The sequence below is a fragment of the Marmota monax genome, unplaced genomic scaffold (genome assembly GCF_021218885.2).
Source record: "Marmota monax isolate L192 unplaced genomic scaffold, Marmota_monax_Labrador192_F-V1.1 WCK01_AAM20220418_F8-fsc00021, whole genome shotgun sequence".
Lineage (NCBI taxonomy): Eukaryota > Metazoa > Chordata > Mammalia > Rodentia > Sciuridae > Marmota > Marmota monax.
Genome location: NW_026695228.1, coordinates 11,159,399 through 11,185,257, shown reverse-complemented (window position 1 = coordinate 11,185,257; position 25,859 = coordinate 11,159,399). Strand labels below are relative to the sequence as shown.

Genomic DNA, 25,859 nt, shown 5'->3' with positions numbered 1-25,859 from the left:
CCATTTTGTGGCTAGTACTCTGTACAAAGCCAATTTAGCTTCAGATTAAACTTTCAAGCCACCCTTAGAAGTTCACTTGGAAGAAGCACACCAAGAGTGGGGCCTGATGTGGCTCCAGCCTGCACACCTGGCACAGCCTAATGAGCACCAAGGACCTCTTGAATGCCCTTTAGAAAGCTCCATTACTTAGCATTTTTGTTATCTTTCTGGACACTCTCCTATTGGTGAAAAACCAATTAAATGCAGCAACTGCATTTTTACTACTACTTTTAAACTCAGCTCTATGTAAAGGAGGAAATATTTTTAAAAATTTATGCTAATGTTCAACTAGAGTCCAGAACTCATATTTTTCATTATGAAATATTTAAACATACAGAGAAATATAGACAACACATTTAACAACTACGTATTGGACTATTCTACCACCTAGCTGTAGCAAATTTTAATGTTGTTTTTTATTTGTCTTAAGAATAACTCATAAAAAACAAACATTAAAGGTGCAAATGTGCTATATAGAAAATATTTTGTATGTTTTCAAACTTAAGTATGGTATCAATGTGTCATGATGAACTTGTTTTTTGGTTCACCATTACATGTTTTAGTTTTAGCCATGTTAAAAGACATGATTCTAATTTATTCCTTTAATTTCATTGGACATGATTTAATTTATTTATTTAGGATTTTGTTCTTATATGATTTCTTCTAAGTAGATCTCAACTCAGCCCTTCAAAAGAGCATATTCCTAAAGACAATCAAGTCAGCCTGTAAGAATTAGTCTTGTTTATTTGTAATAATTAAGTTATTTCACTTCTAATAACATAAGGATTAACAGGGAGATACTTTTAAGTTGAATCATAACCAGTTGAACTATTTCACTAGAATAGTTCCATGGTGTAGCTGAGCATATTTTATGGCTGTAGAATAGCCATGTTTGATACTTTGGTCATACCAAAAATCTTCGGAAAAAAACTCTTTTTTTTTTGTCTAAAATAGTTAAGTGGATTCCATGGTTTTCAGTTAAGAACCCTGACCAATATAACAGAATTCAAGCATCGTTAAGGGCCTCCTTAGTATGTTTCCCTTCTAAAAGCATTTTAAAGCTCCACTTTTATTTAGTTATACACCCAGAAATAGTGTGTGAGTGAGAAGAGTGAGGCCTAGCATGTCTTTCAGTGCTACTGAATTCCTGACTTTTGTGGGAAATTTTGAATTCTCTCACTTCTAGTATTCATAGTATAAAAGTGAGCATGAAGAGTGTCAAAGAGTTAACAGCAAGACTCAAGGAAACAGGATTTATTATATAAATAACAGAACAACATGCATTGTAAGAAAATGTAGCCTGTCATCTTGGACATGCCCTAGAATATCTCCTGTTACATATATTGCCTATGGCAGAAACAGAAAGAGGCATCCTTCGGGAAAACGCAGTTACTATCTTTCAAGATGTAAATATGAAAGGGCTTGTGACAGTCTCCAAACACTCCTTGAGTTTCCTTGTAACAGACAAACTGGGTTTAACTCCTGGCTCTACTATTTGGTAGGCATGCAGCTACATCATTGGCAAGTTAACCTCTCTGGTATGTAATTTCCTCCTCTGTACAATGTGGTTAAATAGCACCAACATCTTAAGGTGAAGGATGAAATGAGATACACATGTAAAAAACTTGTCATATGATAGTTATAAAATTAGAGCCCCTGTGGCACTTAGAATGTTCTTTCCTTAGAGAACATGCTTAGGCACTTCAAATGCAATGGTCAGGTCTCATTCATATGCATCCTAGGCATCTAGTACAAATGATTTGTGTTGCTCAACAAATGTTTACTGAAAAATTGAATTTGAGATAATATTAATTAACATTAGCTAATTAATATTATATAATAGTAATAGAAAGTGTTTATGTGCTTTGATATGCATTATATATTATGAATCATAATAATAACCATATAAGGTATTTACTGCTATGAAATTAAGGCTCATAGAGATTCAGTAACTTGTAGAATTCATGTAACTCATAGGTGATGGATGGATGGAATCCATATACAAGCCCATGCCCCGAAATGTTATGCTCTTCTCATCATGTCCTGCATAGATGAGGCAGCAGGTGTCAAAAGAAGGTGACAGGAGTTGGATCTTAGAGGATGACTAAGAATCCATCAGCACATAATAAAAAGGCATCCCAGGAAAAAGAACCAGTGCATATAGAGTGGAGTGAAGAAGCACAGTATGTTTGTTTTCAGTAAGTGGTTCACTATGGCATGGAAGGAGATTCCAGGCAGGAGGCTGGACAGGTGGTCTTGGGTTAGTCAATACAATGAAGAACAGTGTAGTGTTTATTGGTCGGTGAACTGTGCAACTGCATGTTTTTATTTTGGGGTCACTGAGAAACAGCTTTAGTCAGACATCAGCATGATCAGAGCTATGCTTTAGAAATTCCCGGCCAGCAGCCACAGGAATGAGAGCCATGATGAGGTAGGAGGATAGGTAGAAAAGAATGTTAGCCATTTGCCCAGTCTTTGCCATCTCAGAGATTCTGGCTGTCTCTATGTTATTTTTTAACATCTGTCTTAAAGCTGGTAGAAATCGTGGCTCCATACAAACTGGGTCACATTTCTGATTGAGGAGTGCATTTTCAGGAAAGTTTCACCTGGTTTAAATACCTGGTAGTGCCAGAACTCAAGCCACGGAGAGGATGAGCCTGGTTCCTGTTCTTCCCTTTTCTTTCAGGCTGTGATGTAACCATTTTTTTTTTTTCCTGCAGACCTTTGTGGACAATCTGAAAGGTGCCCCACATGCCCTCAAGAGCCCAGTCCCTCTCTGCAGAGCTGGGCTTCAGCACATTTATTTCTGTTCTAGTGATATCTGATTCCTTCCTTCTCTTAGACCCTATCAAGACAGTCACAATTTTTGTACTATTGTATAACGATATTTAAACTCAAGTGCCTATTTATCTTATCTTTTACTCTTTTATTAATGTTCTACAGAAGGATACTCGAGATTAGAACAAATTCTCAGCCCCAATGTTAAGCCTGAAAAAATACACTATTACAAAATCTGTTTGGGTAAATTCTCAAAACCAAGAATGGATAAAGTCCTAGGTCTTGCCTTTCAGAATCCCCTCACTGCAAAATGAATAAATCTGCCTTGTCAGATTATAAATGTCTTTGTTTTAGTTTCTACTTAAATCATGAACAAAATTTACTCAAGAGGGGAAGCTGGGACAATTTAAGTTTCACAGCCCTACACAATAAGGAAGGTAACCTTAACTGGAGAAGAGAGTTCATAAGTACATCCACATATATATAGACAATTGATTTTCAACAAAGATTCAAAGTCAATACAATGAAGAACAGTATAGTGTTTATTGGACATCCATGTGCAAACAAATTTACCTTGACCCATACCTCCTATCTCAACCAAAACTTAATCCAAGATGGAATAAATGTAAACCTCCTTTCCCCCTCCCAAAAAAGCTTCTAGAAGAAAACACAGTAGAAAACTTTGCAATCCTAGTTTAGCAAAGATATCTTAGATACAAAACCATAAGCATGATCCATAAAAGACAAAACTGGTAAAATGGACATCAAAATTAGAAATTTCTGTTCTTCAAAAGATATTATTAACACCCATCAGGATGGACACCATCAAAAACCAGGAAATAAGAGAGTGGTGAGGATGTGGAGACACTGGAACCTCTGTATACTGTTAGTGGCAAAGCTGTGGAAAACAATATGGAGGTTCCTCAAAACATTACAAACAGAATTACCATGAGGTCCAGCAATTCTATCTATGGGTATAGACCCTAAAATACTGAAAGCAGGGACTCAGATGCCCATATTCATAGCTGCGAAATTCATAAAGGCTAAACTATAGAAGTAACATTGACCAATGGATGGACAAGCAAATTGTGGTATATACATATAAAGGAATGCAATTCAGCTTTAAAAAGGAAGAAAATTCTGACATATGCTACAGCATGGATGAAGCTTGAGGGCATTATGCTGAGTGAAACAAGGAGTCACAAAAACACTGTATGAATCCACTTACATGAAGCAACTATAGTGGTTGAATTCACAGAAACAAAGTATGGTGGTAGCTGCCAAGGGCTGGGGAAAAGGGAAAGGGGGAGTTATTGTTCAATGGGTAGCTTCATTTTTGCAATAACAAAGAATTTGGGGGCTAGATGGTGGTGATGGTTGCACAATAGTATAAATGTACTTAAAATCTGTGAACTTAATAGTTAGGATAATAAATTTTATCTTAGGTGTTTTTTAATCACAATACAAAATAGAAAAAAAAAAGACATTGCTAAGAGAATAAAAAGACAAATCAGAGCCTGGTAGAAAATATTTGCAAAATATATTCAACACAGTACTTGTATGCAGAATTATGTATTTTTTAAAAACTTTCAGTAATAAGAGATCAAACAATCCAATCAAATTTTTCTTTACTTTTACCAAAGAAGTTGTATGCATGGAAAACCAGCACATAAAAAGAATCTCAGTACCATCAGGGCCCTGGGGTGGAGCTCAATGGTAAAGTGTGCGCTTAGCATGCACAAGACCTTGGATTCAATCTCCAGCAGGGTTGGGGCATGGCACTAACAGATGTTTAGGAAAGACAAAAAACCAAAACAAACAAAACAAACCATGACAAGATACCACTGGACAGCCATTACAATGTCTAAAATATTTTTAAAAAACTGATAATACCAAGTTCTGAAAAGCATGCAGATCCACTGGAACCGTCATATGTGGCTGACAGAAATGCAAAATGGAGAGCCACAGAGAGTATCTTAAGGGTGATAGACACATTCTATCTCAGTTGTGCTGGTGGTTATACGGCCACGTGAATTTGTCAAAACTCACAAAATTTTGTAACCTTGGGTTATACCAAAAAGAGTGATTTTTACTTTGAATCTATCTCAATAAATATATTCAAAACATTTGAGGATTTTACACTTGTTTGTTGACTGCTATGAAATATATTGCTGTAACAAAAACAAAATAAATATGTTCAGCTATTTCCTCAAAAAGGGGAAAGAAAATATGGCCCTGATTGAGGTCTTTGGAACTAAAGTCCGTGGTTTTTGACTTGCACACAAAGAGCCAAATATTTAGAACAAATTTATGATATGCAAAGCATGAAAGCTAAATCTTGATAGGAACAGAGAGAAATATACAATTTAAAGCACAGGCTTAATTTTTATTGGTACTAAAAGGCTATATTTATTCAAGCCATGTTGACAAAGTGGTGCAGTTTGTTCAAGATACCCTGCAGCACTGAAAGCTTAGGTTAAACTCTAATTTTGAAGAGTACGAATAGCATCAGTCATCAAATGTTAAGCTGCTTCTTTTCAATTTTTAAAGTGATTTTGTACCAGGATTTTGGAACATTTTGGCAAATAGCCTTAATACAAAGTATAATTACAAAGAAACCTTTCAGTTTTTAACTTGAAGCAGCTACTCAGAATCAACATGAACTGTTACTTATGTGATTACATAATCCTTAGCACCCATAAAGACCACTGTTTATTAGGCCCTGGTTTCAGAAGACTATACCACCAGTGTTTCCAGTCCTGATCCCAAATACAAAAATGTCCACATGCCAATTCAGTGCTACAAGCAGTTCCTGAGCCTTGGCTCCACTGAGTGCTGTTATTTTAGAGCCATAAAGACAAACAGTTGCTACATTTTATTTTAAATAAAGCACTGAATATGCATTTCCCTTTCTTAAAAAAACAAAAACAAAAACAAGAGAATGTATGTTAGGGGATAAAGCAAAGAGAGAACTATTTGAAGAAAGTACATTTTAAAAGAAAGACAGGTCATTTAAAAAACTTGAACTTTTTAAATGTCTGAAGAGTTAGGATTTTAGATGTGGAAAATACGTTCTAAAGTATACATTATCCCTTCAATATTACCTAAGAGAATTCCTTCATTTGCTTTTTCAGTAGCTAGATGCTGCTCACCTTAGGATATTACTGCCAAAGGAGGTGAAAAAAATTACAGACGCTGTACGTGTTTCTGGAACCATGTGTGGCCAGAGTGTTTCCTGTTCTCTGCCAGGGTAGGGCTAAAAAGAAAGGCCCGGTGAACCCATGAGCACTATCAGGTAACTCCTTCCCTCCACCCTACTGCCCAGGGAACCAAAAGAGAAAAAGCCAATGAGCCTTGGATTAAGCCTGAAGTTGTGTTGTCCTTTCTAAAAAACGCTGCCCTGCCTATCTGAAGAGGATTTCTCCCCAACCTGAGATGCTCTAGTTAAGTGTAGCCTGGGGTAGGTTTCTGGAGCCCACAGATGTGTTTCCAGGGCAGTCCGGACTAGAAGCAGGCCTTTCTAGTCACTGGTCAGCAAGCCCTGTCTGTTTAAATCCAGAGACAAGGTCTTAATGTTTACCCCAAGAAAACATTTCTATTTACTTACATGGATGTTTTCTAACTGAGAAGTAAAATGAAAGATATCAGGTTGGACATATTTGCCAAACAAACAGAATAACAGATCAAAATGCATTTAAGTTAGGATACTTATGAACTTGAAGCTAAAACTTTGGTGTTAAGACCAAAGCTTATGAGTGCATCCTTTTAAGACTGGTGAAATAACAGTTGTCACTGAAGCCCTACTGATCTAGACTTGATTTCACTATTATTTCTCTTTTGAGGAGATAACCAAGAGTCTCAAAGCATTAACTGATTTTGATTTTTACATTGGTCATTAACACAATATTGAAATAAATCTTTAAAATGACAACTTTCCAGTCCTAGTCTTTAAAATATTTAATTTGGATAGATCTAAAAGTTAACCAAGGGGTTAAAAAAATGGAGCAGACATACTTCTTTCTATTCTTTCCACTAAGTGCAACTAAGAACCCTGGACATTATAAACTGAGCAACATAACAAGACTCTGAAAGGTAAAGAGAAGAAGACAGATCAGCTATGGACCTGGAGCCTAAGGAACAACATGACAGTGATTTCTCTGGGTTTTCTCTTTGCCTTTTAGATCTGAGCCCTGGAGTTGAAGAAGTTGGCTATGAGGGAAAACCAACAGTTGCAAACAAAAAGCTTTCTCCCTATAACGAAGGGGCAATCTAGCAAGACTGAAATTTTTCTGATAATAACCACTCTGCTGCAACCAATTTCCCCGCCTCAGAACTGTAGGCCCATCCTGACCCAAGCCAGCAAACACTTCAAGGGTACTAAGAATTCCACCTTTCTCAGTGTGCAACAAGGTATCCCACCACCCCTGCTGGAGTGCTGTCAAAGAAGGTCTAGGTGTCACAGCAGGCTGGTGACAAGCCCCCTCCTCTGGCAGCAGTGTTAAGTGGAGAATGTATGGCCAGCTTGGACTTCTACCCCCACATGGCAGTAACCATGTTCCCTGTCCCACTGAGATAGTGTCAGAGGAGGCCTAAGAAGAGTCAGGGCTTTTGCAACACCATTGGCAATGAGATCAGTACCACTGCACTTCAGTAGAAACCTAATGGAGGCTGAACTCCCTTGCCCACCCAGCAAGAAGTCAGAGAAGTCGGGGGTGGGGGTGGGGGGCCTTGAGGTCTATCTCTACCTGACAGCAACAAGGCACGGCTTCCTTTCTCTGCTGGAGCCACGTCAGAGAAAACCAACTAAAAACAGAAGGTTTAAATAAGCCCCAGAATCTCATGACATGATACAAAAATATCCAGGCCTCAATTGTAATTCACTTGTTGTAGCAAGAATGGGGAAACCTCAAACTGAACAAGAAAGGACAATCAATGGATGCCAATATTAAGATGACAGAGACACTACACTTATCTAGCAAAGATTTTTAAGCAGCCAGGATAAAAATGCTTCAATAAGGAATCAGGAACATTCTTAAAACAAATGAAAATAGAAAGTCTTAGCAAAGATACAGTTTTAGTAAGGCAGAAGGCATCAAGAATAAACAAATAGAAAATTTAGAACTTTAATTGAACTAAAAAATCTCAGGATATGAATGCAATAATAAAAAATCAGGGGAAAAAAAGAAAAATCAACAAACTTGAAGACAGAACAGAAATTACTCAATTTGAACAAGAGTAATTTCTTCCAAAACTAAACAAAATACACTTACCATGTAATCCAACTACTAGGCTACCAGGCATATAGCCATATGAGTTGAAAACTTATAACTACACAAAATTTGCTGATAAATTTCAATAGCAGAACCTTTATTTATACTTATTAAAACTTAAAAGCAACCAAGATGTCTTTAGGTATAATAAATGGTTGTACATCCATATAATGGGATATTATTTAGCACTAAAAAGAAATGAGCTATCAAATCATGAAAAAACAGGAAACTGAAATGCATATAAATGAAGAAAGCTAATCTGAAAAAACAACATACTGGATGATTGCAGTTTGTATGATAATTCCAGAAAATGAGAAATCAAGCTGGGTGCCAAGGTGCACACCCATAATCTCAATTACTTGGGAGATTAAGGCAGGAGGATTGAAAATTTGAGGCTTACCTAAATAAGTGATATGAGTTCTCAAAACAACAACAATAAAAAAAATGGGTTGGGAATGTAGCTCAGTGATAGAGAATCCCTAGGTTCAATCCCTAGTACTAAAATAGTGGTTGCTGGGAGTTGGGAGAAGAAAAGGATGAATAAGTGGAACATGGGCAATTCTCTGAAATTATTCTGTATGATTCTATAAGGGTGGATATATGTCATTATACATTTGTCTAAATTTACAGAATGTATAACATCAACAATAAGCCCCAATAAATACTTTTGGATGTTGGATGTCGGTGTAGATTCATCAACTATAATAAATGTACCATGCAGGACAGGATGTTGAGAGTTGGGGAGACTGTGTGGATGTGGGGTCAGGGGCAACAATGAATCCTGCTTTCTGCTCAATTTGGCTGTGACCCTAACCTGCCCTAAAAAATAAAGTTTATTTTTAAAAATTCACTGAACTGAATGAAAATGAAAATACAATGTATCAAAATTTGTGGGACACCAGCTATGGCAGTACTAAAAAATCTGAGGCACTAAATACATATATTAGGAACCAGAGGAAGTTTCCAATCATTTGAGCTTTCCTCTAAGAACCTAGGTGTGTGTGGGGTTGGGGGGGGGGGGGAATAAACCTAAGGGAGAAAACAAACCCAAATCAAGCAGCAGAAAATAAAGACATAAACAAATCGATAAAATTTAAAACAGAAATAATAATTAAACAAAGAGCTATTTTGTTATGAAGATAAAGAAAATAGAGAGGCTTCAGTAAGACTGACCAAAAAAAAAAGGTGGAAGACACAAATTACCTGTGGGCTTATTACTACAGGTCCTAAATGCCTCAAAAAATAATTACTTAATGAAACCATGAACAACTCTATACATACAAATTTGACAACTTAGATGAAATGGATCACATCTCAAGAAATAAAAACTTTCACAGTGGTGCAAGTCTGTAATCCCAGCGGTTTAGGAGGCTGAGATAGGAGGATCATAAGCTCAAGGACAGCCTCAGCATCTTAGTGAGACACTAAGCAACCTAGTTCTCAAAAAAATAAAAAGGACTGGGGATGTAGCTCAGTGGTAAAGCATCTCTGATATAGATCAGTATTTGGTACAAAAAAAATTATTGCAATATATCAAATATAAAAGAGATTACTTGAAAAGCTTTATAAGTATTTTGAAAACTGAATCTGTAGTTTTAAAACTCTCCCCAAATCTGTAGTTTTAAAACTCTCCCCAGGCCAATATGATTTCACTGAAGAATTAATGCCAATTCTACAAAATCTTTTCAAGAAAATAAAAAAGGAGGGAACAAGTCCTCTTTAATTCCTCTTTAACTGGGTGATATCAAACCAGTTAAAGACAAAGTCAAAACAAGAAAAATGTTGACCAATACCACCCACAGATGTAAAATCCTTTAACAAAATACTAAGAAATGGAGTTCACTGATATGTAGAAAGAATTATATACCACAACTAAGTAAGACTTATTCCAGGAATGCAAGGCTGGTTTGATAACCACAAATTAGTTCAATCTGTTATATTAACAGACTAAAGAAGTGGAAAAAAAATCACATTATACTTATTTAGGCAGAAAAAAAGCATGATAAAATTCAACATCCGTTGTTGATAAAACTCTCTGAAAATTTGGAACAGAGAACCTCCTCAAATTGGTAAAGATATTTAAAAACACCCTAAAGTTGACATTATACTTAAAGGATTGAATGATTTCCCCTTAAAACTGGGAACAAGACATGGATACCTACTCTCCCAGTATTATTCAATATACTGCTGGACATTCTAATCAGTGAAAGAAAGAAAAAATAAACAAAATCAAGGCATACAAATCAGAAATGAAGCAATGCAGTCGGTCTTATTGATGACATGTTTGCCTACATAAAACTCCCAAGGAATCTACAAAAAAACCTCTTATAACTAGTAAGTGAGCTCCACAAGAATACAAGTATACAAAAATCTATTGTGTTTTTACATATTAACACTGAATAGACCGGCAAGGTAGAGGGAACTGTGACCACGCACAGAGCAGGCCCAGCGGCCTGCTGAGGGGCAGAGCCACCCCCCACCCCCCGCGCCTGCCAGGTGACCACCGACAGAAAAGGCCCAGTGGCCCGCGGTGGGACAGAGCTTCCAATCACTCCTGCAAGGTAGGCGGGCCTGCGACCCACCGGCAGAAGAGGAGCAGCGGCCTGCTGAGAGGCTGAGCCGCCCCCTCCCCCTGCGCCGGCAAAGTAGAGGGAACTGTGACCACGCACAGAGCAGGCCCAGCGGCCTGCTGAGGGACAGAGCCGCCCCCCCACCCCCCGCGCCTGCCAGGTAGGTGGAACGGTGACCACGACAGAAAAGGCCCAGTGGCCCGCGGCGGGACAGAGCTTCCAATCACTCCTGCAAGGTAGGCGGGCCTGCGACCCACCGGCAGAAGAGGAGCAGCGACCTGCTGAGAGGCAGAGCCGCCCCCTCCCCCTGCACCGGCAAGGTAGAGGGAACTGTGACCACGCACAGAGCAGGCCCAGCGGCCTGCTGAGGGGCAGAGCCGCCCCCCACCCCCCGCGCCTGCCAGGTAGGGGAACTGTGACCACGGACAGAAAAGGCCCAGTGGCCCGCGGCGGGACAGAGCTTCCAATCACTCCTGCAAGGTAGGCGGGCCTGCGACCCACCGGCAGAAGAGGAGCAGCGACCTGCTGAGAGGCAGAGCCGCCCCCTCCCCCTGCACCGGCAAGGTAGAGGGAACTGTGACCACGCACAGAGCAGGCCCAGCGGCCTGCTGAGGGGCAGAGCCGCCCCCCACCCCCCGCGCCTGCCAGGTAGGTGGAACGGTGACCACCGACAGAAAAGGCCCAGTGGCCCGCGGCGGGACAGAGCTTCCAATCACTCCTGCAAGGTAGGCAGGCCTGCGACCCACCGGCAGAAGAGGAGCAGCGGCCTGCTGAGAGGCAGAGCCGCCCCCTCCCCCCTGCGCCTGCAAGGTAGACGGAACTGTGACCACCATCAGAACAGGCCAGACCTGCAACCGAGAGACAGAACAGGCCCAGTGGCCTGAGGAAGGGTAGAGCCGCCCCCCACCCCCCGCGCCTGCAAGGTAGGCGGACCTGCGACCCACTGGCAGTACAGCCCCAGAGGCCTGCAGAGGGGCAGTGCCGCTGCCTGCGCCTGCAAAGTAGACAGAACTGTGACCACCGACAGAACAAGCCTAGCGGCCCGCAGAGGGACAGAGCCGCCGCCCGCGCCTGCGAGGGAGACTTTGCAACTATACAAGACCAATATAAATTTATAGGGGGAAAATTCAATAGCACAACAGTTTCACCAAGTAGAAAGGAACGCGAACAGTATGAAGAGACAAGGAAAGAAAGGACCACAAGCATTGCAGGTCAACTCAACGTTAGAAGAGGTAACAGCTGCAGCAGATGGAATGTCAGATAAAGAATTCAGGATATACATGCTTCAGATGATCTGGAGTCTCAAGGAAGACAACAGACAGCAAAATCAGACAATGAAAGATCACTTCAACAATGAATTACATAAACAAATCCAAGAAGCAAAAGATCAACTATACAGGGAAATAGAGGTTATAAAAAACAAACAAACAGAAATCCTAGAAATGCAGGAAGCAATAAGCCAACTTAAAAACTCAATTGAGAATACTACCAGCAGAGTAGAACACTTAGAAGACAGAACATCAGACAATGAAGATAAAGTATTTCAACTTGAAAAGAACATAGACAGCTCAGCAAGACTGTTAAGAAACCATGAGCAGAACATCCAAGAAATATGGGATAACATCAAGAGACCAAATTTAAGAGTCATTGGGATACAGGAAGGGACAGAGTTTCAAACCAAAGGAATGAGCAATCTATTTAATGAAATAATACGAGAAAACTTCCCAGACTTGAAGAATGAGACAGAACCCCAAATCCTAGAAGCCTACAGGACGCCGAATGTGCAAAATCATAAGAGACCCACACCTAGACACATTATAATGAAGATGCCCAACATACAGAATAAGGAGAGAATTTTAAAAGCTACAAGAGAAAGGAAGCAGATCACATTTAGGGGTAAGCCAATCAGGATAACAGCTGATCTTTCAACACAGACTCTGAAAGCGAGAAGATCCTGGAATAACATATTTCAAACACTGAAAGAAAATGGGTTCCAACCAAGAATTGTGTTTCCAGTGAAATTAAGCTTCAGGATGGAAGATGAAATTAAAACCTTCCACGATAAACAAAAGTTAAAAGAATTTGCAGCTAGAAAACCATCTCTTCAAAACATCCTTGGCAAAACATTACAGGAAGAGGAAATGGAAAATAACAATGAAAACCAACAGTGGGAGGTAGGACACTAAAGGGGGGAAAATAATCAAAGAGGAAAACAAACCATGTTTAGTAACATAAATAAACAAATATGGCTGGAAGAACAACCCATATCTCAATAATAACCCTAAATGTTAATGGCTTAAACTCACCAATCAAGAGACACAGGCTAGTAGAATGGATCACAAAACAAGACCCAACAATATGCTGCCTACAGGAGACGCATTTGATAGGAAAAGACATACATAGGCTGAAGGTGAAAGGTTGGGAAAAATCATATCACTCATATGGACTTCGGAAACAAGCAGGAGTATCCATACTCATATCAAATAAAATAGATTTCAAGCCAAAGTTAATCAAAAGGGATAAAGAGGGACACTACATACTGCTCAAGGGAACCATACACCAACAAGACATAACAATCATAAATATATATGCCCCAAACAATGGTGCAGCTATGTTCATCAAACAAACTCTTCTCAAGTTCAAGAGTCTAATAGACCACCATACAATAATCATGGGAGACTTCAACACACCTCTATCACCACTGGACAGATCTTCCAAACAAAAGTTGAATAAGGAAACTATAGAACTCAATAACACAATTAATAACCTAGACTTAATTGACATATATAGAATATACCACCCAACATCAAGCAGTTACACTTTTTTCTCAGCAGCACATGGATCCTTCTCAAAAATAGATCATATATTATGTCACAGGGCAACTCTTAGACAATATAAAGGAGTAGAGATAATACCATGCATCCTATCTGATCATAATGGAATGGAACTGAAAATCAATGATAAAAGAAGGAAGGGAAAAGAATACATCACTTGGAGAATGAACAATAGGTTACTGAACGATCAATGGGTTATAGAAGACATCAAGGAAGAAATTAAAAAATTCTTAGAGATTAATGAAAACACAGACACAACATATCGGAATCTATGGGACACATTGAAAGCAGTTCTAAGAGGAAAATTCATTGCTTGGAGTTCATTCCTTAAAAAAAGAAAACACCAACAAATAAATGATCTCATACTTCATCTCAAAATCCTAGAAAAAGAAGAGCAAAACAACAGCAAAAGAAGTAGAAGGCAAGAAATAATTAAAATCAGAGCTGAAATTCATGAAATCGAAACAAAAGAAACAATTGAAAAAATTGACAAAACTAAAAGTTGGTTCTTTGAAAAAATAAACAAAATCGACAGACCCTTAGCCATGCTAGCGAAGAGAAGAAGAGAGAGAACTCAAATTACTAACATACGGGATGAAAGAGGCAATATCACAACAGACACTTCAGAAATATAGAAGATAATCAAAAATTATTTTGAATCCTTATACTCCAATAAATTAGAAGATAGTGAAGGCATAGATAAATTTCTTAAGTCATATGATCTGCCCAGATTGAGTCAGGAGGATATAGACAACCTAAACAGACCAATATCAATTGAGGAAATAGAAGAAACCATCAAAAGACTACCAACTAAGAAAAGCCCAGGTCCGGATGGGTATACAGCAGAGTTTTACAAAACCTTTAAAGAGGAACTAATACCAATACTTTTCAAGCTACTTCTGGAAATAGAAAAAGAGGGAGAACTTCCAAATTCATTCTACGAGGCCAACATCACCCTGATACCGAAACCAGACAAAGACACTTCAAAGAAAGAAAACTACAGACCAATATCTCTAATGAACCTAGATGCAAAAATCCTCAATAAAATTCTGGCCACTCGGATACAAAAACTTATCAAAAAAATTGTGCACCATGATCAAGTAGTTTTCATCCCTGGGATGCAAGGCTGGTTCAATATACGGAAATCAATAAATGTTATTCACCACATCAATAGACTTAAAAATAAGAATCATATGATCATCTCGATAGATGCGGAAAAAGCATTCAACAAAGTACAGCATCCCTTTATGTTCAAAACTCTAGAAAAACTAGGGATAACAGGAACATACCTCAATATTGTAAAAGCAATCTATGCTAAGCCTCAGGCTAGCATCATTCTGAATGGAGAAAAATTGAAGGCATTCCCTCTAAAATCTGGAACAAGACAGGGATGCCCTCTCTCACCACTTCTGTTCAACATAGTTCTCGAAACACTGGCCAGAGCAATTAGACAGACGAAAGAAATTAAAGGCATCAAAATAGGAAAAGAAGAACTTAAATTATCACTATTTGCAGATGACATGATTCTATACCTAGCAGACCCAAAAGGGTCTACAAAGAAACTATTAGAGCTAATAAATGAATTCAGCAAAGTGGCAGGATATAAAATCAACACGCATAAATCAAAGGCATTCCTGTATATCAGCGACAAAGCCTCTGAAATGGAAATGAGGACAACCACTCCATTCACAATATCTTCAGAAAAAATAAAATACTTGGGAATCAACCTAACAAAAGAGGTGAAAGACTTATACAATGAAAACTACAGAACCCTAAAGAGAGAAATAGAAGAAGATCTTAGAAGATGGAAAAATATACCCTGTTCATGGATAGGCAGAACTAACATCATCAAAATGGCGATATTACCAAAAGTTCTCTATAGGTTTAATGCAATGCCAATCAAAATCCCAACGGCATTTCTTGTAGAAATAGAGAAAGCAATCATGAAATTCATATGGAAAAATAAAAGACCCAGAATAGCAAAAACAATGCTAAGCAGGAAGTGTGAATCAGGCGGTATAGCGATACCAGACTTCAAACTATACTACAGAGCAATAGTAACAAAAACAGCATGGTACTGGTACCAAAACAGGCGGGTGGACCAATGGTACAGAATAGAGGACACAGAAACCAATCCACAAAACTACAACTATCTTATATTTGATAAAGGGGCTAAAAGCATGCAATGGAGGAAGGATAGCATCTTCAACAAATGGTGCTGGGAAAACTGGAAATCCATATGCAACAAAATGAAACTGAATCCCTTTCTCTCGCCATGCACAAAAGTTAATTCAAAATGGATCAAGGAGCTTGATATCAAATCAGAGACACGCCGTCTGATAGAAGAAAAAGTTGGCTACGATCTACATACTGTGGGGTCGGGCTCCAAATTCCTCAATAGGACACCCATAGCACAAAAGTTAATAACTAGAATCAACAAATGGGACTTACTCAAACTAAAAAGTTTTTTCTCAGCAAAAGATACAATAAGAGAGGTAAATAGAGAGCCTACATCCTGGGAACAAATCTTTACTCCTCACACTTCAGATAGAGCCCTAATATCCAGAGTATACAAAGAACTCAAAAAATTAGACAATAAGAGAACAAACAACCCAATCAACAAATGGGCCAAGGACCTGAACAGACACTTCTCAGAGGAGGACATACAATCAATCAACAAGTACATGAAAAAATGCTCACCATCTCTAGCAGTCAGAGAAATGCAAATCAAAACCACCCTAAGATACCATCTCACTCCAGTTAGATTGGCAGCCATTATGAAGTCAAACAACAACAAGTGCTGGCGAGGATGTGGGGAAAAGGGTACACTTGTACATTGCTGGTGGGACTGCAAATTGGTGCAGCCAATTTGGAAAGCAGTATGGAGATTTCTTGGAAAGCTGGGAATGGAGCCACCATTTGACCCAGCTATTCCCCTTCTCGGTCTATTCCCTAAAGACCTAAAAAGAGCATGCTACAGGGACACTGCTACATCGATGTTCATAGCAGCACAATTCACAATAGCTAGACTGTGGAACCAACCTAGATGCCCTTCAATGGATGAATGGATAAAAAAAATGTGGCATTTATACACAATGGAGTATTACTCTGCATTAAAAAATGACAAAATCATAGAATTTACAGGGAAATGGATGGCATTAGAGCAGATTATGCTAAGTGAAGCTAGCCAATCCCTAAAAAACAAATGCCAAATGTCTTCTTTGATATAAGGAGAGTAACTAAGAACAGAGTAGGGTCGAAGAGCATGAGAAGAAGATTAACATTAAACAGGGATGAGAGGTGGGAGGGAAAGGGAGAGAGAAGGGAAAATGCATGGAAATGGAAGGAGACCCTCAGAGTTATACAAAAGTACATACAAGAGGAAGTGAGGGGAAGGGGAAAAATAATATAAGGGGGACAAACGAATGTCAGTAGAGGGAGCAGAGAGAGAAGAGGGGAGGGGAGGGGAGGGGAGGGGGGATAGTAGAGGATAGGAAAGGCAGCAGAATACAACAGACACTAGTATGGCAATATGTAAATCAATGGATGTGTAACTGATGTGATTCTGCAATCTGTATATGGGGTAAAAATGGGAGCTCATAACCCACTTGAATCAAATTGTGAAATATGATATATCAAGAACTATGTAATGTTTTGAACAGCCAACAATAAAAAATTAAAAAAAAACAAAAAAAAAACACTGAATAATGGAACATCAAAATTTAAAATACAGTACAATTTATAACTGTCGGGGGGCATATCCCAGATATAAATGTAATAAAAAAAATTAACAGGACTTGTTTAATGAAAACCATACAACCCTAATGACAGAATCAAAGAAGATATAAATGAATAAAGAGATGTGTTCATTGATTAGAAGACTTAAAATAATAAAGATATCAATTTTTCTCAAACTAATATACAGGTTTAATTCAGTTCTTATAAAAATCTCTTTTTTAAAGTATAGACAAGTCTATTATAAAAGGTGTATGAAAATGAAACAATTTTGACAGCTAAAATAATTTTGAAAAAGAACAAGAGTTGGAGGGATCAGTCTACCCTATTTCAAGACTTATTACTTAGCTACAGTAATCAATATTGCATGCTATAGAAAGAGGGATAGATACACAGACCAGTGGAGCAAAATTTAAAAACCCCAAAACAGAACCACACAGATATGCTCAATTGATTTTTGACAAAGATACAAAAAAATTCAGAGGAGGAAAAATAGACAGTTTTTCCAGATATGCAGATGAAGCAACTAGAAATACAAGGGGAAAAACTAAACCTAAGTTTCATAGCTTATTAAAAAACAGACTAAGAAGCCAGGTGTGGTGGCACATGCCTGTAACCTCAACGGCTTGGGAGGATGAGGCAGGAGGATCGTGAGTTCAAAGCCAGCCTCAGCAAAAACAAGGTGCTAAGCAACTCAATGAGACTCTGTCTCTGAATAAAATACAAAATAGGGCTGGGGATATGGCTCAGTGATCCAGTGCCCCTGAGTTCAATCCCTGGTATCCCTCCCTGCGGCAAAAAAAAAAAAAAAAAGAACAGACCAAGAAGTGACTTGGAGGTTCAAACAGGAGAATTGAAAGTTTGAGGCCAGTCTCTAACTTAAGGGGCCCTAATCAACTCAATAGAATTCTGTCTCAAAATATTTATTAAAAATAATAAAATACAAAGGGCTAGGGATAAATCTGTAGCTGTAAAGTAACCCTGGGTTAAATCCCCAGTACAAAAATAAATTAAACAAACAAAACGGACTCAAAATGGTTCATATGCTTACATGTAAAATGTAAAACTACAAAACTTTTGGAAAAAAAGAAAAAAAAAACAGTAAAAAACCTTTGGGATCTGGTGCTAAGCAAAGGGTTCTTAGACTTGACACCAGAAGCACAATCAATAAATTGCACCATATCAAATTTAAAAACTTTTGCTCTGTAAAAGACTTTGAAAGAGGAGGAAAGACAAACTACAGATTAGGAGAAATGTTTGCAAACCACATATCTAAGGACTAATATCTAGAATATGTGAAGAATTCTCAAAACTTGACAGTTATAAAAAGAAGAAAAATCCAATTAGAACACAGGCAAAAGATAGGAGGGGACATCTCACCAAAGACGATATTTAGAAGGAAAATAAGCACACAAAAAGATGTTCAACATCATTAGTCATCAATGAATTGCAAAGTAAAACCATAATGAGCTACCCCTACACATCTATTAGGTAGCAAAATGGTACATTTACCCAAGAAAACATTTTGGTAGTATCTTTAAAAAGTAAACATGCAGCTACCATGTGACCCGGTAACTGACCCGTACTCACTTGTGGTCATTTTACCTCAGAGAAATGAAGACTGGGGTTCACACCTAAAAGTTTATACTAATGTTTATAGCAGTTTTATTCATAGTATCCAAAATCTAGAAAATTTAAAAAAAAACACACACAGATATCCTTCAAAGGGTGACAGTCAAATAAATTGTGGCATATCCATATTGCTGAACACTACTTAGCAATAAAAAATGAACAAATTCTTAATACAAGTAACAAGCTAGATGAATCTCCAGAGAATCATGCTGAGGCAAAAAAAAAAAAAAAGCAATTCCAAAAGGCTGCATATTGTTTGATTCCACTTAAACAACATTCTTAAAATGACAACATTTCAGAAATGGAAAACGGAATAATGGTTGCAAGTGGGTTAGGAAGGGGTCAGGGACAGGAAGAGACCAGGTTTGGCTAGAAAGGGCAACATGAAAGATCCTCCAGGTGGTGGAATTTTTCTGTCTTGGCTATGTGAATGTCAACATCCATGCTGTTAACTATCATTCTGCAAGACGTAAACACTGGGGGAAACTGGGTAGAGAGGAAAGAGGAATCTCTGTGTGATCTCTTACAACTGCATGTGAATCCACATGATCTCTAAATAAAAAGTTCAACTTTAAAAAGTTAAATCAAACTGAACCTACTTCAGATCTGTTCTGTCATCTGAAATAATTTTTACTTCTAAGAGTCTTCTCTTTGCTATAATTCTGTTGGCATCCAGATGTTAAAGGTTTCTGGTTTAAGGTTAAGAGCTACAAACACTTGCTTATACCTCCCACCTTGGACCAATGTATCAAACAAACTTGCCTGCAGAAATCTCATCAGGGAAATGTATTAGTTCACCAAATAATTAGCTGTTTAATGAGCACTGATATGTTCTTGCTAATATTGCATACTAATTGAGGTTTCTTGGCTTTGTTTTATTATTGTGCAATTCCCTCAAACTATTTCTTTCCAAAGAGCTATGGGAAATTTCCTATTTATTTATTTATTCTAATGTGTTACACATGACAGCAGAATGCATTTCGACCCATATTACACATATAGAGCACAATTTTTCATGTCTCTGGTTGTACACAAATTAGAATCACACCATTTGTGTCTTCATACATGTACTTAGGGTAATGATGTCTATCTCATTCCATCTTTCTTACCCCCTCTTTTCCCTATCCAAATTTCCTCTATTCCTCCCATGCTCTCCTCCCCATCTCCATTATGGATCAGCATCCTCATATCAGAGAAAACATACGGTATTTGGTTTTTTGGAATTGGCTTACTTCACTTAGCATAATATCCTTCAACTCCATGCATTTAGCTGCAAATACCCTGACTTTATTCTCTTTTAATGCTGAGTAGTATTCCACTGTATATATAGACCACATTTTCTTTATCTACTCATCTATTGAAAGGCATCTAGGTTGGTTCCACAATTTAGCTATTGTGAATTGTGCTGCTATAAACATTGGTGTGGCTGCATCTCTGTAGTGTGCTGTTTTTAAGTCCTTTGGGTAAAGTGATGCAGCCAATATGGAAATTTCCTCTTTAAACTAAAAATAAATAAATAAATAAGTCAAACACAAGTATATTTTCATTAATATTTAAATAAAAAGGCAAAGTTCTATCACTTCCCAGCCCAGTTCTGTCCCCAGAGATAATGGTAGTTGTCAGTTTATATCCTTCCAGATTATTTTTGTGTATTTCTTGACATATATACAGTTATAAGTGATTTTTTTTACAGATAGGATCATATGTTTATATCATTCTTCAAATTCCTTCTCTCCCTTTAAAATGTCTTGGAAATTCACATGTCAGTATGTTTAGATCTAATTTAACTCATTCTTTCCAACAGCCTCATAGAAGTCTGAAGAACTGAGGTACCATGGTCTAATTATTTGCCTGTTGACACAGAACGGTTCCAGTTTTTGCTATTGTTAAGCAATGCAGTCATCATTGAAAATCCTTGCACATACTTCTTTCAGTGAAAATGAGATAATTTCTCTGAGAAACTTAGAAGGAGAACTGGGGCTTCGAAGCATAGCCAACTCTGTCAACTGGCTGAACCTGAAACTGTTCCCTCCCGTTTCTAACTTTCTCTCCTGCCTCTTATAAGGAAGGGAAAGCTGGAAACACTTTCCTCACTTTGCTTGCAGCCAGGGGAGGCCATGTGATCCATGAACAAAAATTTGCTGGGCAGTCTCTAGAAATCTTTTTGCTTTCCAGAAAAAAGGGAAAGAAAGACATGACTGGCACTGTCTTTTCCCCTGCCCTGAAGGTGGCTAGTGTTTGGAGGGGTTGCAGCCATGTTACAACTTGAGGGAAAGTCAAAAGAGAATCACTGTGACACTGGCCCTGATAGCAATGAGCTGCTAAACCAAAGCCAGCAGCAGCCTACTTCTAGACTGCTTATTATATGAAAGGAAGAAACAACTATTGGTTTAAGCCACAGTTAAGTCTGGCTTTCTATTACTTGCAGCCAAATGCATTACTAACTAATTCAAAACTAAATCACTCTTTTAAAAGTCTGTACTTGCTTTATTTTATCACAAACGTCTATCGAGTACCTATTTCACAAACCTTTATCTACTGAACATTGACAGGTTTAAATGTTTATCCAAGCTGACACATGAAAACATTTCACATGAACAGAAGGCCATATATTCATTGGCCTTTCAGATTTCCTCCCCCATTATTTTTTCCTTCATATCTTTTGTCTACTTATCTACTGTACTGTTTGACTTTTTCTCATTGATTTAAAGAGGAAATTTTCAGATAGCAAAATACCCTGAGTTAAACTTTTGGGAAATTCATCTTTGCATTTTAACTCTATCAGCCAAATCAAACATGACTGTAAGAAATAAATCTTGCATGACAGGCGAGGCTGACAGTGACTGTCATCTCTGAGCGGTGCCACCACCATGTGGCAAAGTGTCAAGAAGAAATTCAACTCATGCAAAACACTATAGCTTGTACTTCATACTTCCTTTGTAAATCTACACTGACAGAAGGGTTTACAGGATAGTGACATATTGGTGAAATAGGCACCGTCCTCAATGGACACATCTCTTTTGACCCTCACATGAAACCCAAGAGATGGTCACTATTATTCCTATTTTACAGAATAAATGATAAAAGTAATGATTTCAAACCAATTGTTTCTTTCCTACCACAAAACTTCCAAACATTCCAGGCCCAATATTTAAATAAAATATTAATATTAAAATAAAATAATTGTTTACTTCCATTTAAAATAATATAAAATATATCATGCCTGTCTGGAGATATAATATACTTAAGCTAGAAACATTGCTGAGCCTGTACTTTTTTTTTTTTTTTTTTTTTTAGAGAGAGAGAGAATTTTTTTAATATTTATGTTTTAGTTTTCGGCGGACACAACATCTTTGTTTGTATGTGGTGCTGAGGATCGAACCCGGGCTGCACGCATGCCAGGCGAGCGCACTTGAGCCACATCCCCAGCCCTGAGCCTGTTCTTACTAATCTGAATAAACTGTTTAAAAATTTCACTCAGGTTTATTGTCACACTACATATAACCAAAATTATACCTATTTTTGAAAGTAAAAATTTTACCTCTTCGGCTGAGTAGAATTTTAATGCTTCAACAGAAGCATCTACTTAGCTAACCACCCCACCCTAGGACAGCAGGTAAGGAATTCCCCTAATCAGTTAACAACCCACCAGTCTGACCCTGGAAAACAAAAATAGGCTATTAAAGATATTTAAAGATTGTTATGCAAAACAATGTAAATACGCTGAAAACAAGCACTTATAGAGTTTGGATTGACTGACTCTGCTTTAAAAATCTTAGCAGTCAGAGGAAAAGGGAAATGTGGCAAAGCGCCTGCTCCTGGAGTCAGGTGGGGGCAGCAGCAGGGCTCAGGTTCTAAATATTTCCCTGCATTATGCACACCTCTCCCAACAAAACCTGAGGATCCTCTGGCAAAGCATCACACAAAGCACTCAATCCACACCGCGTAAGGAGCACAGGCAGCAAGCATCCTGCCAAATCTTTCCTGGGAGAAACACCCACCTGGGTTCCCCGCAACACAGCCCCTGTGGCAGAAGGCCAGACCACCCAGGTGCTACCCACATGGACCCCAGGGAGACATGGGCTTCACCCAGAGCACCTTCTTGCAAAAATTTTTAGCCTATCTCTAAGACATAGAAAACTACTTGGGAGAGTTTTAATTCTTTATTTTGTATGAAAGAACACCAATCTGCAGACACATCTGTTTACAGTCTATAAAAGTGCGAATGGGTTGACAAATCCCCATCCTGAGGGCATCTCTGATAGTTCCTTCCATTTCCCTGGTGGCTTGTCTAGGGGCCTCTGTTTGGGAAGGGGCAGTTCAACATTCCTCCCACCCCCACCCAGATTCCTAGTAGGAGACACACTCCTAGCTCACTGGTACAGAAAGGGTGGAAGCATGTGGAAAGAAATCTGACTCTTTTCCAAAGTCCGCTGTGGCCAGGTCAGCCCTGGAGAGGGCAAGGGGCCCTGGAAGGTCCAGGTGTTTGCACAGCACAGGGCAGGAAGAGTGAGGCAAGCTTTAGTCAACAGGACAAAAAAAGCCAGATTGCTTGGCCCTTCAAAACAGTCTGTCCAAGCCTCAGGACACCAGAGGGACAGTAAGCAAGGCACTTGAGAGAGGGGGGCACCAAGTCTCTAAGGAGGCAGAGACAAACATAAAAAGAGCAGGAAGAAAACAGAAGTGGGGGACTGGGGCCAAAATCAAACCAGATACTGCAACACAGCACTGGCTGAACCCTTGGTCAGATCTCTGGGAGGGGATACTTCTGGCACCTTAAGGACTCCCCAAGTGCCTGTTAGAGCTGGGTCAATAAAGGACTGTGGGAGGGTTAGGCCTTGTAGATCTTCCCAACAGACTGGTGGCCCCCAGACAAGAGCCCAAAAGAAGGTATGGCTCAGCACTACCCCTCCTCCCCCCCCACACACAGCCAGCTAAATATACACTGATACAAGGCCTCACTGTCTGATGTGCACATACATCTGAATGCACAGCTTCATAGTTAGACATATAGATGCATATACAGCCTCACTGTGGATGAGTGACATGTACACCCTCCCAGTGAAGGGACATAACATATTCAATCTGCTAGTCAAGTGTTGGGTGGTACAGGCATACAATCACACACATACACAAACTCTGTCAGAAGTGAAAACACATACAATGTCTCTGTAGGCTCCCACTACTGAACACATATTGCACAAGCTCTTCGACCAGTACATTCAAACCTCTCCATAAGATACAAGCACAAACTCTCAGGCAAACATGCACTCAAAACCTGTTAGGTGCGAGCCCCCACCCACCCGCGCGTGAGCGCGCGCGGACACACACACACACACACACACATATCCTTACAATCTCTATTATGGCATGTGCAAACACACATGTAAGTGCACACACTCAACCTGTCAGATGCTCAGCACACCCACAACCTCTCTGTTAAGTGCACACACACCCTTTCCTATGGTTCTGTTAGGTGCACACATGAAATCTACCCGCGCACACACACGATTGATCACAACTTCTCTGCCAGCGCATGCACACGCACACTCTGCTCCAGGCGCATCCCACACCCACGCACCCTCCTGGCCGGGTGCACCCTCCTGGCCGGGTGCACCCTCCCCCAGGCCGGTGCCGGCACACACAGTGAACTCCGGCAGCGCGGGTGTGCACACGCCCCCCACCGCAGCCGCCCGCGCCCCTCCTCACCTTTCTCGCCCGCTCCAGGCGCCCGGCCCTCGTCCTCCTTGGGGTTGGTCACCTGGGTGATGATGGCCGGGCCGTCCATGGGTGCGCGGCACGGCGGCCGCCCGCAGGCCCGGCCCCCCGCAAGCCAGGCGCGCGGGGGCGCGGCGCGGGGGGCCGCTCGCCGCCGCCGCCGCCTGGGCGCGCCCGCCGCCCGGCCCCGCGCTCTGGGAGAGGCGGCCGGGGCCCGCGCCCCAGCTCCCGCAGCCGCCGCCGCTGCTGGGCTTGAGCGGCCGCCGCCTCGTCACCATGAACCCCGGAGCCGCGCCCGGGAGAGCCGCGCACGAGGAGGCGGAGCGGGAGGCCCGGCGCCGCGGGAAGCGGGAGCGGGCGGGCGGCCGAGAGGGAAGGAGCGAGCGAGGAGCGAGGGCGGGCGGGCAGGAGGGAGGGAATGAGGGAGGAAGGGAGGGAAGGAAGGAGGGCCGGCGGGTGGGTGGGTGTATCCCGGCCCGGGGACCGGCCTCCACCGCCGCCGCCGCCGGCGCTGCCCGCCCGCCCGGGGGGAGAGGGGCGCGGGGCCGAGACGCGGGCGGTGAGTGGAGGCGGGAGGGGGCGTCCGCGCGCAGGGGGTGGGGTCTGGGGCAGATGGGTGGGGCGCAGGCTTGGGGTGAGGGGGCGTCAGAGGGGTTCTGGGATGGGTGTCTGGAGACCTGAGCAAACGAGTGGAGTGACGGCTGGGGGATGAGCCTGGGGCAGATGCGTGGGACGAGGGGCGTGGGGGTGGACTGGCAGAGGCCCGCTGGTGTGTGGGTGGCATTCGGCGCGTATGGGGGCCCGGGGGCTGAGGCGGAATCTCGAGGAGGCAAGAGCGAGGGCACCCGAGACCGGGTGTTTACCTGGACAAGGCCAGAGTCTCGTAGACATCTGGGGTCGGTAGGGGATGCTGGGTGAGGGGCGTCCTGGCACTGTAACCGACCCGCCAGGTGCGTGGGCGCGGGGGCCCCGGCTGCAAGGCCGTGGTCCTTCACACCTAGGCGGCCCGCGGAGGGGTGCGAGCAGGACTCTGGGACGCTGAGCATCAGGGAGATGCGGGAAAGTTTCGGTGAGACCCGGGAGTGACGTGGGGTGGTAGAAGGGTCCCCGGATGCGAGGGCGAGAAATGTCCCGCCGGGAAGTCTGTAGACCCTGGCAGAACCCGCATCAGCACTCGAGCCAAGCCCGCTTGCGGGGCGGCAGGACTTCGAGGATCTACCCCCTGGCACGTGGGGGCGTCGACACCGAAAAGACCTGGGCAATGGGCATTTCCGGGTGTTCCG

At 40.9% G+C, this 25,859-nt stretch overlaps 1 protein-coding gene across 4 annotated transcripts in view; it reads right to left on the bottom strand.

Moving 5' to 3' along the window:
• Positions 1-24,719, bottom strand: part of Ctdspl (CTD small phosphatase like) — a 115,514-nt gene extending 90,795 nt beyond the window's left edge. For 2 of the 4 annotated variants that reach the window (XM_046436879.2, XM_046436881.2), the window contains exon 1: positions 24,568-24,712. In XM_046436879.2, coding sequence (XP_046292835.1) covers positions 24,568-24,646 — 79 coding nt within the window. In that variant the 5' untranslated portion in view covers positions 24,647-24,712. Of the gene's footprint in view, positions 1-24,567 lie in introns of all 4 variants that reach the window. The other 2 variants (XM_058576765.1, XM_058576764.1) reach the window with 2 other exon arrangements.
• Positions 24,720-25,859: the final 1,140 nt, after the last annotated feature.